Consider the following 15,514-nt stretch of genomic DNA (forward strand, 5'->3'; position numbering starts at 1 on the left):
TATTCAGTTACCGTGATACGTGAGATGTGGGATGAGATATCTAACACGGCCATCGCAGACTTCGTATCAACTCACCGACAAGCTCAAAGTTCCTTGATTCTGGCTTCCACCCATATAGAATGAAAAGCTAACTTGGCAACTTAGCGACGATTCGGGGTAGTTTGGAGAAAGCAATTGTGCCGTGGCCTGCAAGGTGCTGGTCGCTGAGTCGACGTGCATGAACCTGAACAATATATCGCGTTAGAGTCGTTTGGTGCGTTTTTCGACCATGAGAAATGTATGAGGATACAGTAAGATTCGCTATAGAAGTTAAAGAATGTAATCCGTTATCGACAAGGCCGTATCAAGGTTAACGTTCTGCTGGTGTGATCATCATCAGGCCAACTGCAAATACCACAAAATGCAACCATTCGCGCCGGTCTGCTTCTTGCTTGATATTCATGGAGCTTTGACTCCATTGGTCATTTTACACCAGGCCGATATTCATTTTTTTATTCCATATTTACGGACTTGCAGCACTGCCCACTGCTATAGGCTCATATAAAACACCGCTTACGCAGATCACATGGCGATGATGAGCCCAGGGTTACCATACATCCTCTGTGGTGCTCTCGAAAGACATTTGTTTCTGGTAAATGTGGGCGAGTCCGATATATTTCCACTATATCAACAATCCTGATGGGAGGTCAAGAAGAAACAGCACGGAACAAAGTGACTGATAACAATAGGCCCACCCGATGATCCATCATCATTTATAACTTGCCATAAATTTCCAAAACCCACCCCCTCTATCACCTCTACCGGTGAAACTGATCACATGGGCAGAGAAGGGATGAATGTTTGATAGTAATATGTAAAACTACTATTATTAATGACGAAATTCATTCGTGAATCTGAAATAAATTTGGCGCCAGACGCCACCGCAACTAATCCATATCATTCTTAATAACAGGCTTACTCGCGATTTCGGTGCGTATAATAATCCGATATGCATATATAGATTAGTCGGGAGTTCACCGGAAAAGGACATAGACAGTTTAAGGTGAATATTTGGTGTCCAGTTTGTTTACTACGACTATCCCCTGGAATGCGGCCGTAGGCCACATGAGTAGCGGCCGTGAATAACAAAAAGGCTGGCCGCCCGTGGATGCAAACAAATTATAGACGTACAGAATTATCGGCGTATACCTAGAACACACAAAGACTTCATGTTATGTGGGTAGAGTATGCAACAAATGATATCATCACTTCAAATCTGTGGCATAAACAACTTGGTGATAATTTGAAATTCCGCCTTCACTTCTGCTGTATCATTATAGATACCTGGTCACTGGGGCAGAGAAAATCATATTATGGCAATGTATGATTTCTCGGCTTAGTGGGTTGAAAGGTGAAGTTGAAACTCGATGCTTTTACGCCGGCATTACCTCATTTCTATACCGCTAACTATGTCAAAGTTTCCTTCGAAAGTTTACAATATACACCGCACAATACCACCTTTTCGGATACTTCATACGACTGTTGCAAACCCGTTGTATGTTACTACCCAAAGCAATATACGATGTATACAAAATAAATCACAGCCGCATATCATCACGATCCGATGGGCCAGAAAAGCCAGCTATACGAGTCGTGGCGAATCGTACCCGATTTGTTACGAGACGAAGCAGGACATGTTTTCAGGGGCTTGACCATCCTAGTTCTGATACCGCTCCGAAATGCATACACGTAATTCGCTATCGAAGCCGGTTGATCATCTTGAAACGATACCCCCGATACAAATTCATGCCGCTTCAATGGTCCAGGATCCGTTACTATTACATCAATTGCAGCGAAATGGCGGCAATCAAATTCTAATTTAATATGTGAAATGTTTCTTTGCTTTAACTCTAATTCTAATATAATTTGTGAAATGTGTCTATTATCTAATTGTATTTCTAATCTCATTTTTGATTATCCTGAAAATCCTACAGGAGAACTGTATAGTTCAAAACGAGCAACGTTCAACGAGCGAATTCAGTAATTCTAAGTATAATCTAATTTAAAAAACACAGTTAAAATTATAGTCTAATCTGCAATAAACTACATAGTTATGATGCTAATTCCAATATAATTTGGAAATGGAGTGTAAACGCGTGCATAGTTAAATGTCCCTATTTTTGTAAAAACAATATCGTGAGCGTATACGGTCTGCGATATTATATATAACTCCCACAAAAGACATATAGCATTATGTCGATTGCTATGATACATATAGGCCTATGCCTCCATGAGTAAATTATGTATGCCTACAGACGCAACTAAGATTAAACTTTGCAAAAGAAAATAGGACATTTCGGGCTGATAAATTTTCTTGAAGAATGATATAACATGCAGCTGTTGAAGCATAGTGGACATCAAGACTCGCAATGTTTAAATCCGAATTTTTGTTGTCGTAGGCGTCTGTCGGCCCATTGGCTACGACAATGTTCACACAATGAAAGAGTTTTGGAAAACAGTGGGTTAGGATACCACGAAAGATTTAATATTCATTGGACGGAATTCCTATCCTTTTCCCACCCAGAGTACAAGATATCGCCGACGCGTAAAACGCGAGACCGCCAGACCGGTCCGTATTCAATACGATTCAGTTGACTGTGAAAAATTGACTCGAAATAGGGCCAATAAATATAGTCTTCAAAGGCCTTTATTGAGATTGGTTATGATTTACCATTGAGCAGTACATTTGTTATATTTGATATAGCTCAGACTTCATGGGATATGGCACTTTTGAATTCAATTGTGAATACGACCAACGACAACCACAATTACGTGCCCTAGTATAGAATTATCGTACCCCCTTCCCATACAAAAGTCAAGCGTGATAAAGTACAACGTTTCCCAGCTCAGCTCTGGATACACAACTCAAATTGGTTCCAGACGAAAACACTACGTTACGGCAGAACTTTAAATACGGGAAAATTATGAAATATCGTCAACTAAATAGCATGAAACAAAGCGCTTTCGGAATATTTGAGTTACTTCGCAGAGTATGGCCACACGTCAACAATCGTTTGGTTTAATCAAAACATAAACTTTGACTATCAAAACATCGGGAAGTTTATTCAAACTTGACACGAGAGCAAGGGATATTATCGGATTTAATATTGCTACGCCGGTAAACTCCATGCTTGACCTTGCAAGAATAAAATTACAAAATATAATCTTGTAAATGTCGAAAAAAGGTTCAAAGATAAAACGACAAAAACATATACGTGCCAGAATTATAAGCATAAAAAGTGACAAGACAAGAGATCTTCAATATACAATGGAAAAGTATATTCATATTGAAATGAACCCGAATATTTTGTCTGACACTGGTCAGGGGTAATCGTCAGCAACATTGTACTACCCCTGACGAGTGTCAGTCGAAAATATTCGGATTCATTTCCATATGAATACACTTTTAATTGTATACATAAGTATTGGAAGGTTCAACATACAATGTATGTATCAATAAACCTATCACAAGCGTAGTCCGAGCATTGTTACTTTTTATAAAATAACACATTTCTGATCACGTCCATACCATCGCCCTTGTACGCACTTGCGGTGCATTTTGGCGGAAGTATGCCGCGTGAAACAAGAGGTCGCCACGATGTCAATAGGTGATATTTTCAAAGTATTGCCGTAGGATTTTGAGACATATACATATACAGTAGTATTGAAAATGTCAATCGCATTGCGTAATCAGCCAGGATCATTGCGTGGGCGGTATACTATTTATAAAGCACTTCCATCATGTTGGAGGGAGGACTACCATTCCACCATAACTGGTGGGGAAGGTGAATCACCTTCTATGGTTGAAAATTTTAGTTCATTTTCGAATATAGAAAAGTCGACCTTTGAGGAATGCGAACCCCCGACAAACAAGATATTAGATCAGCCGCAGCGTCATTTTAAGGCGCCACCTATTACAACGTAATAACCATGTCTGTCAACGACTTAGAGGATTAACTGGGTCGTTTGCAATTGTGCATACAAATCAGTCGGCGTTAATTTTTTCCTCCAGAAAAACTATATGTCAGCCGGTATATATGCGTTAACAGTGTACAACTATACAGCTGCATATGCCATACGCACATGCTCGGCGCGGCCGAATAACTCACATTATCGTGATCTGCATTTCATGGGAAGCAGGATTTCACGAAGCGTTTACTTGACTTCATGGATAGGACATAGATGGCAATCGTTCCATAAGACCTATATGTACATTGCTATAGTCTTGATAGGCGGGGATTCACGAATTCTTAACTGCATAATTACTTGGGCAAGTTTTTGAAACTTTTGCAACTGTTTTACAGCTTGCGGCAGCTTCCCAAACACTCAGAAGTTATGTAGTATAGTGTTTTAGGCTGTTTGTATAAATCTTATAGTGCACTTTTTTGCAACTTTTCTCAATTTTTTCATGAAACCTTTTGTCATATTTTTCGATTTATCATGCAAATTTTTGCAAGTTTTTTTGATTTTTTATGCAACCAACTTTAATATTTGGCGCTATATGTAAAAAATAACTTGATTATTATTTCACTGTCGTTTAAATTTGAGGTCCTTTCTGATTAGATGTACACTCAGGCTAGACTGCCGAAAATGATATTTTCACTGAATTTTCAGGCTATTGCTTTTGTTGAAGTCGCCAACACGGAGTTTTGCGACAGTGCCTTGGATAAGGATCGATTCTAGTATCTCATACCCTAATAATTTCAAGAAGCTTTTCCTAAATGCAACTTTTCAGTGCAACTTTCCACGGATTTGACTGCAACAAAAACTTGCCCTAATAATTACTATCACCGCACAGCTATAGTGTCCAGCTCGGCACATTGGCAGTGAGTAGGTTTGGGCGAAAGTGTTGACCCTTTTTCAGTAATCAGCACGCCAGATTGGGCGATGGATCGCGCAACGTCTTCAAATTAAAATTTGTTGTCGCTGCTTTTAGTCAACACCATAGAATTATCGTAAGAAGTGGGTAATTCGGGAGTCGAGTCAAAGTGATGACCTCTTTTTTAGTCAACACAGCAAGATTTCCGGTAAATATTTCAAAATCAGCCGTTTCAAATTTCGGTAAACTGACTTTCATGATTTGGTAAAAGCGTCCTAATTTCCCGATTCCAAAACATCTTAACCTTAAGTAAAAGGCAATAGGTGCGTTAATGAAAATGATAAATCAGTGAAGTTATCAACTCACGTCATTGACACAAAGTCCAATGAATATAGTTATGGTATAAAAAATACCAAATCAACTTTAATATGATGCAGAACAGTTGGTAACCCCTGATTTACAGTGTAATTTTGTATCGCCTGATACAGAATATCTGCGTTGTACACTCACATAAAACCACTTACATTCCGGACGGGTTTGAATCGGCGTCTCCTTGCGGCCCGTTCGGGTCGGTTACAGCGGCGGAGTCTTCTCTGCGCCATTTGAAAGCGCCCTCGCTCGCGTCTGTCCAGCCGCACGCGGAGTCCTCGAAATCGCATGTCCCGCATTGGGCCTCGTCGGAGCCATCGCCGCATTGCGGTTCGAAATCGCACCTGCGCGTAAAATGATTCCACAAATGTGACAATTTTCGACGCGACCAGTACTGAAATACAGTTACTTTTATTTCGACACCTAGCTGTACTGTACATATAGATGAAAATCAATACCAAACAACGATACACGAATCGGTTTTTCCAAGCGTGGCACTGAACGGAATAAACTTCCTGGGGATGTCAATCTAAAGTTACACTAGCGGTCCAAGTTAAGTCATTTCGGTTTTTACTTCCGGGATGTTTCAATCAGACGGGCTCAACTACAGATAATGTTAATCTTTTGACATAGCAGATATAGAGGTCACGAAATAACATAATGTAATGAAGTCAATATACCAACGGGTCCGCCTGAAAATGTTTAATACATATTTAAGGGTCCTACCTTTTCCAACACACCTCACTCAGCTCTACCGGTGAATCTGATTACGTCAGCAGAGAGGGGATCAAAAATGGATAGCAAAATATATGCAATTCCCGATCATATTCACCGAGTCAAACACGAACTATATAAATTTTTCGCACTTCGCGCGTTTAGTCCAAATATGGCGACTCACTGAACAGTATACCCAATGTAGCTGATGCGTAGCGGGAAAAGCGTACAGGCTCAGCGGGGCTTCTGGGGGGGCTTCGTCCGCAGAAGTTAGGTTTAACACCCTGTGGGGGCCCAAGATCTACGTTTTTGGTGGGTCTGACGAAGTGCTGTTTGTTACGGTCCTGGTGGGGAATGAAGGCTCGGATTAAATCTGAAGTGGGGAATGAAGACAAAAAGGTTGGGAACTATTGGCCTACAGTGCCCGATGTCACAGTTCTTCTCGGTGTTGATCCTTTAAAGCCGCGGCCCTTTCTAGTTCTTTCCATTCCTCGTGAGTGCTTTCTTTCGTCGGGTCTTTTTCTAGGCTTTTTTATCGCCGTAAGAACGGCGACGGCGGGGGAAGAGGACCCCAGATGAACCTACAAGGGGAATCGAACTAGGCCGCCCGATTCGTAGGCGCTTATCGTTACCCCTACGCTATCTCCCCCGCTAATATACGACGAAATAGCTTAAAATCAAGTCGCTACAGTAATTAAATTTTCCCTGCGCATTTTTAAAATATTTTTGTAACGTTTAAGGCTTTCGGGATCCGCACAGAATGTTGTCGTGGGCAGCACTGTGCCCGCATCTAATGTAGAACATAATAAAAGTACTTAATGAATTAGTAACACATTAGTCCGGTAGTTGTGAATCTTTGAACGATATTATTACTTCATTAGTCGATCAAATTAAACACAGTTCATAGATCACTCGCGACGGAAAATTCATCTGCGAACAATTTTTGAGTAGATCCCAATAAAGACTTTGATCTCACTGGAAATATGAAGGTATGCAGGTCGAGTCTTGGCAGGCGAATTGCCCGTCGGGGCAGGGGCTCGGCGTCGGCGCAGGCGTGGAGCCGGGCGGCAGTGTAGCATCAACCGCTACCGATATGCCGTCTTGGAACACGAGATCGTCGACGGTGATATCTCCGATGTTGCCGGCGCCGATTTCAGCCTCAATCACGATCTGCCATCTCTCCGCAATCAGATTATCGAAGTTGAGTTGAAATCTGTAACGAAAAACGGGATGCAATAACATGAGAGGAGACAGGCGAAGGCTTGTTAACTTGATACTTGCTCAAGCACTCAACGCAGAATTTGCGTATTATTTGTGTTCGGGAATAGACCATATACTTGCGAGTATCTTACAGTTGACATTGTGGCAATTGGGTTCATATAAACTTGGATCCAACGTACACACATCAGACCTTCTACGCCTCGCACAAACCGATAATGTTCCATGTGGGATTGCAGGATTTCGAGTTTTTATTATGGACCCGGGGACTATGACACAGGACTTGATATTTAAACTGTCAGGAAAATATGATTCGTCAATAAAACGAATATAAAATCTTGCGTTTATTGTACTTTCCACGTAGTCTTGTCAGTCAGTGTGTTTCTATTGCATCAACAGGGCAATCACCACCATAATGCTAACTTAATGCTCGACAAGTTATTATTTAATTAGAAATACATCTCGCTTTTATAAATGATACATTTCGTTTATTTTGGAGACATATCTCATGTATAGCGAAATCCATTCAATCACGTGTTACGGGTTTGAAAAACTCATGGATTTGGTTGTATTAATAACTAATCGAGATGAAATTATAGCCAACAAACCAATACGATTTATAGAGTCATACAGGCTCTGAGATTCTTCGATTACAAACTTTCGTGCAATCTATAACAGAGCACCTTAAACGCAACAGGTAACTTCGTTAGAAGGTAAATTAACGTCGCGATAGATAGATAAACGAAAAGTACCTCGTAATATAATGGTCACTCGTAATTGGCGGCGAGTGGGCACTATCTATAAGTGAATCGCGCACTCCTCGATAATCAAGCCGCCGACATTGAATAACCATCCATCTAACACCCTTTGCGTGAGGTATTCGTTTAAAATAGCTACTCGAGTCATACTATCTATCCACGTAATCCCAATAACGCATTCGACGCGTCGGGTAGGAGGGAATTGCGATCTAGACTTTACATGTGTGAATCGTAACGGGGGGATGATTCATACCGCTAATATTTTGCGGCAACGAGATTTACGTAGGAAATAACTGAAGAGTGAACGCTATCATCCATCCACGTTTCGAAAACGTATGCTCAATTGTTGGACGTTATCGAATCAAGTATTTGATGGTAGAAAAATTACTGCCTTCAGAGCCATCCCTGTCACTTTCATGCATTTGTTTCTCAGAATAAGAAAGTGATTTGACGAAATTACGCAATTGGTAAACCTTCTGGTCAGAGAGAGCGGACGGACGTTGACAATTCTTGGCAAATTTTAATGTCGGGACGTCGTTTACGTCATTGCCGCCCACATCTACATAGTCTGCAACGCGTTCGTATCAAAACACATATCTTTTACCAGCTGTGTAAATTCTTAAAACTAACTGTGGTAAATGCCGGACGCTGGATTTTAGTATTTTTGGGTTCGAGTATCAAAGTCCACAAACCCGCAGACATTGAATTTAACTTCCTAGTAACACACTGCGGTGCGAATGCCATGACTCGGTCGGGATTTTACTAAATTAGTAGTTGTCCCGAGAAAGACGCACGATTTCACGCGAATCCCTATAAGGCTGCGTCGAAAAATCAATGCACAAAGTTTATATTCTAGCCTGCGCTGTGTGCATTTCTAGGTCACCTTGTAAGGCATCATGGAATCACTTCTAATGTATACGCGCGTTTCGAAGGGCAAGCTCGAACTAGCGACCATGCAGCCAACCAGCCTATAGGACCAGTTTTAAATTCAAGCCGATGGCAATGTGCCATGCATCTCTACCGTTAGATGCGAAAGATGAACTGTCGTCATTAATATTTTCTGTTCGGCACTGCATTTGTGTTCTGGATGGTACGGACGACGAGTATTTTAGAGACATTGGTCGTTATTGTAATCGCTGATGCTACGTAGATGTAGCATTGGCTGATATAGTCATTCGCAAAGCACGATAAAATTATTTCGCGTGCGAGTGCAGATAAAGAAAGATTTCAAATACTCTTTTCGCTAAGCCGGTGTGCGGCGGTTATTGGAGTGATGAATGAGTAAAATTCCGAAAAACGGTGCTATGTACCATTCTTTGTAGACACATCGGAAAATTGACTTAGAAAATTCAGATATTACAAGTATCCCCGACTCACGTACGGACTGGACAGGTATTGCAAGTACATAAAATCAAAATACAAGGACTCCATTACCGATCGCTTGTTAGGACGTAAATGTTTCAAACCCACGTTTGAGTGTCCAAAAAACACGGACGATTCCTTTGTCAGTATATTATTTAGGCTCGGAGAAGGATCATTTTTTCACTGGCTTTCGGTTATCTTTGTGCATAATCGCCTTGCAATATCGCAATAATTCAAAACATAAATGTATATTCTAGTGCGAACAGATCAATTCTCCCGTCCGCGCTATGAGAAGGAGATCGGCAAAAATAGTTTTTATGGGTAATTGGGTACGTACATAAACGAGATGTGCTAGGACGTCTTCCTGTACGTAACAAATAGTTTCGGGTTACGAGATTCGGCATCCTGTACGCCGAAAACGTCATCGTGAGACAATAGATAACGGACGCCACGTAATGATCTCTCATAAACGCGATGCGGCAGCGTAAAAATGACCGCAGCATAAGGGGAGTCCAGGACGTAAAAGGCTTCAAAATATTTACAATCCGAGAGTACTTGTAAAGCTATAAAATCAGACTGCCTGCCAGTACCAAGTCACAACTTCGCCGCACAGTCAAGACAACGCACAAGAAAGGGATATTCGACATGGAAAACTATTGTAGCCCGGGAAAGCACGCTGGCAAGGTAGCCGTAATAACCGGCTCCACACAGGGTCTCGGATTCGCAATTGCAAAGCGACTAGCTACTGACGGCGCTCACGTAATAATCAGCAGCAGGCGACAGGAGAACGTAGACGAGGCCTTGAACAATCTGCACGACGAAGGGCTGTACAACTGCACCGGTTTAGTATGCCACGTCGGTAACAACGAGCAGAGACAAGAGCTGATACAGCACACTATCAAGCAACACGGGAAAATCGACTATCTCATCCTCAACGTAGCTGTAAACCCGGTCGGAGACAAAAAGATTATCGACACTAGCGAAGACCTATTCGAAAAAATCATGAACGTGAACGTTAAGTCAGGCTTTCTGATGGTAAAGGAAGTCCAGCCGCACATGAAAGAAAACGGCGGAGGATCGATCGTCTTTATATCGTCCGTATGCGGGCTGATACCGGAAGGCTGGCCGGGGATATACGCGGTCAGTAAAACCGCGCTGCTAGGCCTCACGAAAGCGCTCTCCTACGAACTGGTGGACGACAACATCCGTGTCAACAGCATAGCGGCGGGGATATTTCCGACCAAATTCGGCAGCGTGATCACGGAAGACGCCACGCTCCGAAAACTGATGCTACGGCGGATCGCGCAGCACAGATTCGGCGAGCCTAAAGAGTGCGCGTCGGTTGTGTCGTTCCTGCTGTCGTCCGACGCTTCATACATCACAGGCGAGAATATCCCGGTGACCGGCGGATTGCCAACGCGCTTGTAAGGGGATTCAAACTTCCTGCGCATGATATAATGAACGAGGTGTCGCTGCCGGCGGTGTGGTCTTCGCCAGGCGTCAAATCGGTATCCGATAAGGACATACCGTTAATATTATTTACTGTTGGACGCTGAATTCCAAGGGTTCGGTTGAGTGCGTGTCAATGTGTGATGAAAAATCGGAATATTCAGAGTGCTAGATATCGTGAGATTTATTTTAATGCTCGCTATATTGCGGCGAAGTCAAGCCTGGTGGAATGTGCATGCCTAATCCCCCTTCCTTACTGTAGTAGCGTGGATTCCGCTTATTTGCACTTTGCTGGTTTTGCGCTGATTTTGAACTATACGCATAGCGCCATAGACCCTCCACATCGCTTACAGCTGTGTGCGTTCAAAGTGTACGAAGCGGATTTGATGCTCCTATTGGAATACCGCTAATGCCAACGCGTGGAATATTGTAGGATGTAACGAACACGCGTAACTATTTACATCTGGTGCATTTTGAAGGTTGTAATATTCACTATAAATTGTATAAAGAGTTTTCCACCAGCAATCATCGGCATGCTCATTATTCCAGCAAGAGTTTCTTGCTTGCTAATGAGATTTTCGGTATTTATTTACCTTATACATGCGGTATCTTCACGAAAGAACAATTTGCATAACATGCAAAACCGAAAACACATAGCTCGCCAAGGTTTTGATTAAGGCATCATCGAAAACATTCCTAATTGCTTCAATTCGTAAATTAATACCGGTTATCTTCTGCAGTAACGGAATCAATCGATGAACTCATATTATGATGTAATGCACGCTGTAAAACATTGTTATTACTTCACAGCTGGTTAGGGAAAGGAATCGTCGATTCATACATTAGATATATCATAAATGGAACGTTGTGAAGCGGATTCACGATTGATTGGGTGCGGTGTGTCAATTTTCCTATGGCTCATGATAATGTGACAGATCAAATGCACAAGCTCTTCAAGTTATACTATTTTATTACAGTTTTTTTCAATACAGTTTCGTATAACGTAAAATATTTTTGATCTTTTGGAATAAAAAATCTACCGATTTCGATGTGCACTTTGTAGTAGAACCGGACGAATTTTATAAAGTTTCAGGAAGCCTACAGCGAGTTGCCACTTCCAAGCGAAGAGTCACAATGAAATGAAATTTTCGATGAGCTTTGTTGAGTAAATTCCAACCAGAGTTTTGTATATCTGGACATCGAAAAGCGACGGGCGTCCATTCGAGTGGTTCAGTGTAATTTTATTTCTGTTGTAAGTCGGCGCGAGCGTTTTATAATTTTTCTAGTGTGCCACTACAGTGCCACAGCGGAAAAGGTTGGGGAACCACCAGTTTATTGTTGACATTTGAAGGAAAAGTCTATATTGACAATGAGAAAAAGATCAGTACTCTTGGTGCTGTGAATGTGCGCTTCTCTGAACTTGAGCGGTATTGATCGTGGAAACAATGTTAAGATATAACAGCAAATTTCTAATCGCTGCGCTCCTGGTGTTGTCTATTTGCAGGGTAGAGTTGGCAAGTTAAAAGGTGCGATGTGATGCGATTCAACATAATTCCAGTGTATCCGCACTTTGTAAAACCTCAGAGAAGCGATTTTGTCTTGTAATGGCGCGAACTGGCAATCGTACGCGGGGAATCAACTGGAATATCCGAGTTTGGATTTCGGTTATGCATTAGCAGAGCTGAAAGGCAATTACTGGAAATTACATGTAGTTTCTGGAAAGAGCTGATAGTGCTTCTTAGTAAAATGCACAGCGTGCATGGAAATCTACTTTCGGGGCACATTACAGATTGCGCGAATCGTGGAACGCTAGTAAGTCTCGAAAGTAGCCTAGGCCTACATGATGCATGGAGAATTGGAGATTCTTAATTGCAGTAACTTACTGATATTACTTTACCGCACTTTGTTCCGCATGGTCCTGTCTAATCAATTAGAAATTTCCCATTTCATATCTAAATATCTACAAATTCGTGGATAAACTCTCCGGTTCATGTGACCACCGACGATATACTGGTCTAGGGACCATCAAATATCACACAATGAGATAAATGTCACACATCGTATAATTCGTATATAGATTTTACTTGACCATGTAGAATTTGAGATAACCTCTTGGAAATACCATAGATAAATAATAATTGCGTACCATTCACAATAATAAATACCTAAACACGTGCTTTACATCATAGGAAGGAATAGAAGGCTTGATCTGTATGTTGCTGTAGTAGACAGACGGCCCAAGTACGTGGACTAGCTATAATGAAATCTAACATAATATGAAAATAAAGGTACCGGGAATGTGATTTCGTACGGATTATGTATCCATGCGTTATGAAGCAGTAAGTTCTTCGTACTGACACCAAGAGCCAAAATAAAAGTAGAAAATGTTTATAAATGTTTTTACACTTTTCCCTTAGTATAATCCCATGACTTAATTATATACCTGCAGGAAGTTCATGACTGCGGTAGAGTGGCGGGATTACGGTCAGGCAGTGGAAAGAGTTCAGTTATTATGATAATTGAGCAAGCGGAACTTATTTCAATACATTGCCGGTATGTTTATTACGGCTCTTCAAAAATGACTTTTTTTCTCAAATCGTAGTGGCTACTTGATAAAATTGTTAGGTTACCTAATTTAAGCCTATTACACACAAAATTTGGTTCAATTCCAACCAGTAGTCGCATTGCTACAGGAGAAGAAAGTTTCTATTTATGATATAAAAATAAAGAACAAAAAATTTGAAAATTTTCTGTTCACCCCATGAAATTGTTAGGTTGTCTATAGCAACGATGTTCATCAAATTTGGTTCAATTTCAACCAGTGGAAACGGAGTCATTGCCGTCGAAAACTTTGGATCATGAATAAAATAGTATTTACGGAGACCAATTCTTTAATTATTTATTATAGTGGTGCCCACCGTAAATACTATTTTATTCAAATCCAAATTTTTCCGACGGCAATAACTCCGCTTCCACTGTTTGGAATCGAACCAAATTTGGTGAACATCGTTTCCATAGACCAGCTAACACTTTCATGGGGTGAACAGAAAATTTTCAGCTGCTTTATTCGGCCAAAACGCACGGGAATGGAACAAATGTAAAAACTGGACGTAAAAGACCCATGCTAATTCGGTCAACTCAACACATAGCTGCAATTCTTGTTGCTGTCGGCTATTGCTATCACAAAATATACAGTAATGTACTTCGTTCGATTTCACACAAGACGAGCGATTACGGGGGGACAAAGGCGAATTATGAAGCAACAATCGACAATGAACTCATGTAAGACCGTGCAAGCTGTTATTTTACCAAGCGAAAACATCGTTTCAGCCCTTGCTGCATATCGTGTATTTGAAGAATTACTGTACTATATGAACCATATATATGCCTGTGTGTCACATAGTAGTATAGTATACAGTGTTTGGTGAATCGTTTGATATCGAAATACGTACAATACAACTAACGTGTCGCACCAACACTTGGATGGATTTAAATGCAACATGCTTTCTATTCTGAAGAGAGCGTCAATTCTTATCCCCTGTGATTGTCTCATTTCTCCGATTTTCTGGACTACTAAGACATGCCTAAATTGATTGGAAGGAATATGCCACCATTTCCAAAACAAGATCACCAGCTGACGAGTCAATGACTATCTTCATGAGATGAAATTAAAAAATGTTCGTCATTGACCGTAAAAATGTAATACGTAGCGATTAGCACGTTCCATATGAATTGTATATCCTCCAGTACAACGCTAAGTGTGTTTGCAGCATTTGCAAGTTGGCTAAGCTAACACGATTATTCACGGCACCCGGTTCTTGAAATATTCGAAGATTCGCATAGTATGCATATTCTTAACCCAACAAAACACACGGACAAGCATCTGGTATGATGCAAATAGTACTTCGCATGCCCTCATGTTTTCAGTAAATATCATGCACCGCGGAAGGTTTACACGTATCCTACCTTCCATGATATCACGAGGAACTACAGTTTACATTTCATCCCCGGCTCCTGTATAATGGTATAATTGTGTAATAATGGGATAATAGCAGTATAGGTCACGCCGATGGCATTCCTTCGCAGTCTTGAGTAATTAATCAACTGCAGGTTGCGACATCGCAAAAGATCGTAGGCCTACGCGTAAAAGGTTTTATGAAACCCCCTTCAACCCCCGCAATATGAAGACATTTCAACTGCAGGCGTGCATCATAAAGCTTTTTAACGTACATTGTGCCGGGCATATCCATTCTTATGCCGGAGAAAATTCGAATGCACAAATTATGTACGATGTCGCATGTCTGCGTGAAATGTATAATATCTACAAACCGACCTGCTGTGGTGGCGATGCGCTCACTGTTCGTACAAGGAATGTGGAATTTCATGTTCAATTCACGACTGATGGCTATATGATTAGTATTGTGTATGTGTCATGTAATATTAGTGTTAAGATTGAAAATCCATTGTAGCAGATTTCGGACGATAAATTACACACCGGCGAAAAAGATAGCCACGATTTCAAACACGTCGCGTTGGTCCAGCACTCACTACAGAAACGAAACACAACAAAATGATGTAAGTTCTGTAATGTATAGTGAATAGCAAATGCGCACTTCGTGCAGAAAACGGAAAGTGAAATTAGGACCAATCAGGAAATGACAACCGGCATCTCGACATCATTAGCGGTGAAGATTGCCGAGAAATGTACATCGTACAAGCGCGGCATTAGACCTCCGACATTGCAGCGAAAGGAAATTTCTTTAAACCAGTCGCGATGAGAACCGCG

The 15,514-nt window shown here is 41.2% G+C and overlaps 2 protein-coding genes and 1 pseudogene across 9 annotated transcripts in view; 2 read left to right on the forward strand and 1 right to left on the reverse strand.

The window, feature by feature from the left end:
* LOC145446927 (MAM and LDL-receptor class A domain-containing protein 2-like) overlaps positions 1-15,514 on the reverse strand; it is a 229,516-nt gene that overhangs the window by 75,896 nt on the left and 138,106 nt on the right. For both annotated transcript variants that reach the window (XM_080325301.1, XM_080325300.1), the window contains exons 126-128: positions 6,918-7,154; positions 5,383-5,571; positions 76-223 (exon numbers count right to left, since the gene is read on the reverse strand). In XM_080325301.1, coding sequence (XP_080181427.1) covers positions 76-223; positions 5,383-5,571; positions 6,918-7,154 — 574 coding nt within the window. The remainder of the gene's footprint in view (positions 1-75; positions 224-5,382; positions 5,572-6,917; positions 7,155-15,514) is intronic.
* Positions 1-15,514, forward strand: part of LOC145446931 (armadillo repeat-containing protein 8-like) — a 393,366-nt gene that overhangs the window by 15,417 nt on the left and 362,435 nt on the right. The gene's annotated exons all lie outside the window — the stretch shown is intronic.
* LOC145446947 (dehydrogenase/reductase SDR family member 4 pseudogene) lies at positions 9,756-11,772 on the forward strand (annotated as a pseudogene).

Source organism: Botryllus schlosseri, chromosome 9, assembly GCF_051294905.1.
Source record: "Botryllus schlosseri isolate E-star chromosome 9, Bs_hap1, whole genome shotgun sequence".
NCBI classification, from domain to species: Eukaryota; Metazoa; Chordata; class Ascidiacea; order Stolidobranchia; family Styelidae; genus Botryllus; species Botryllus schlosseri.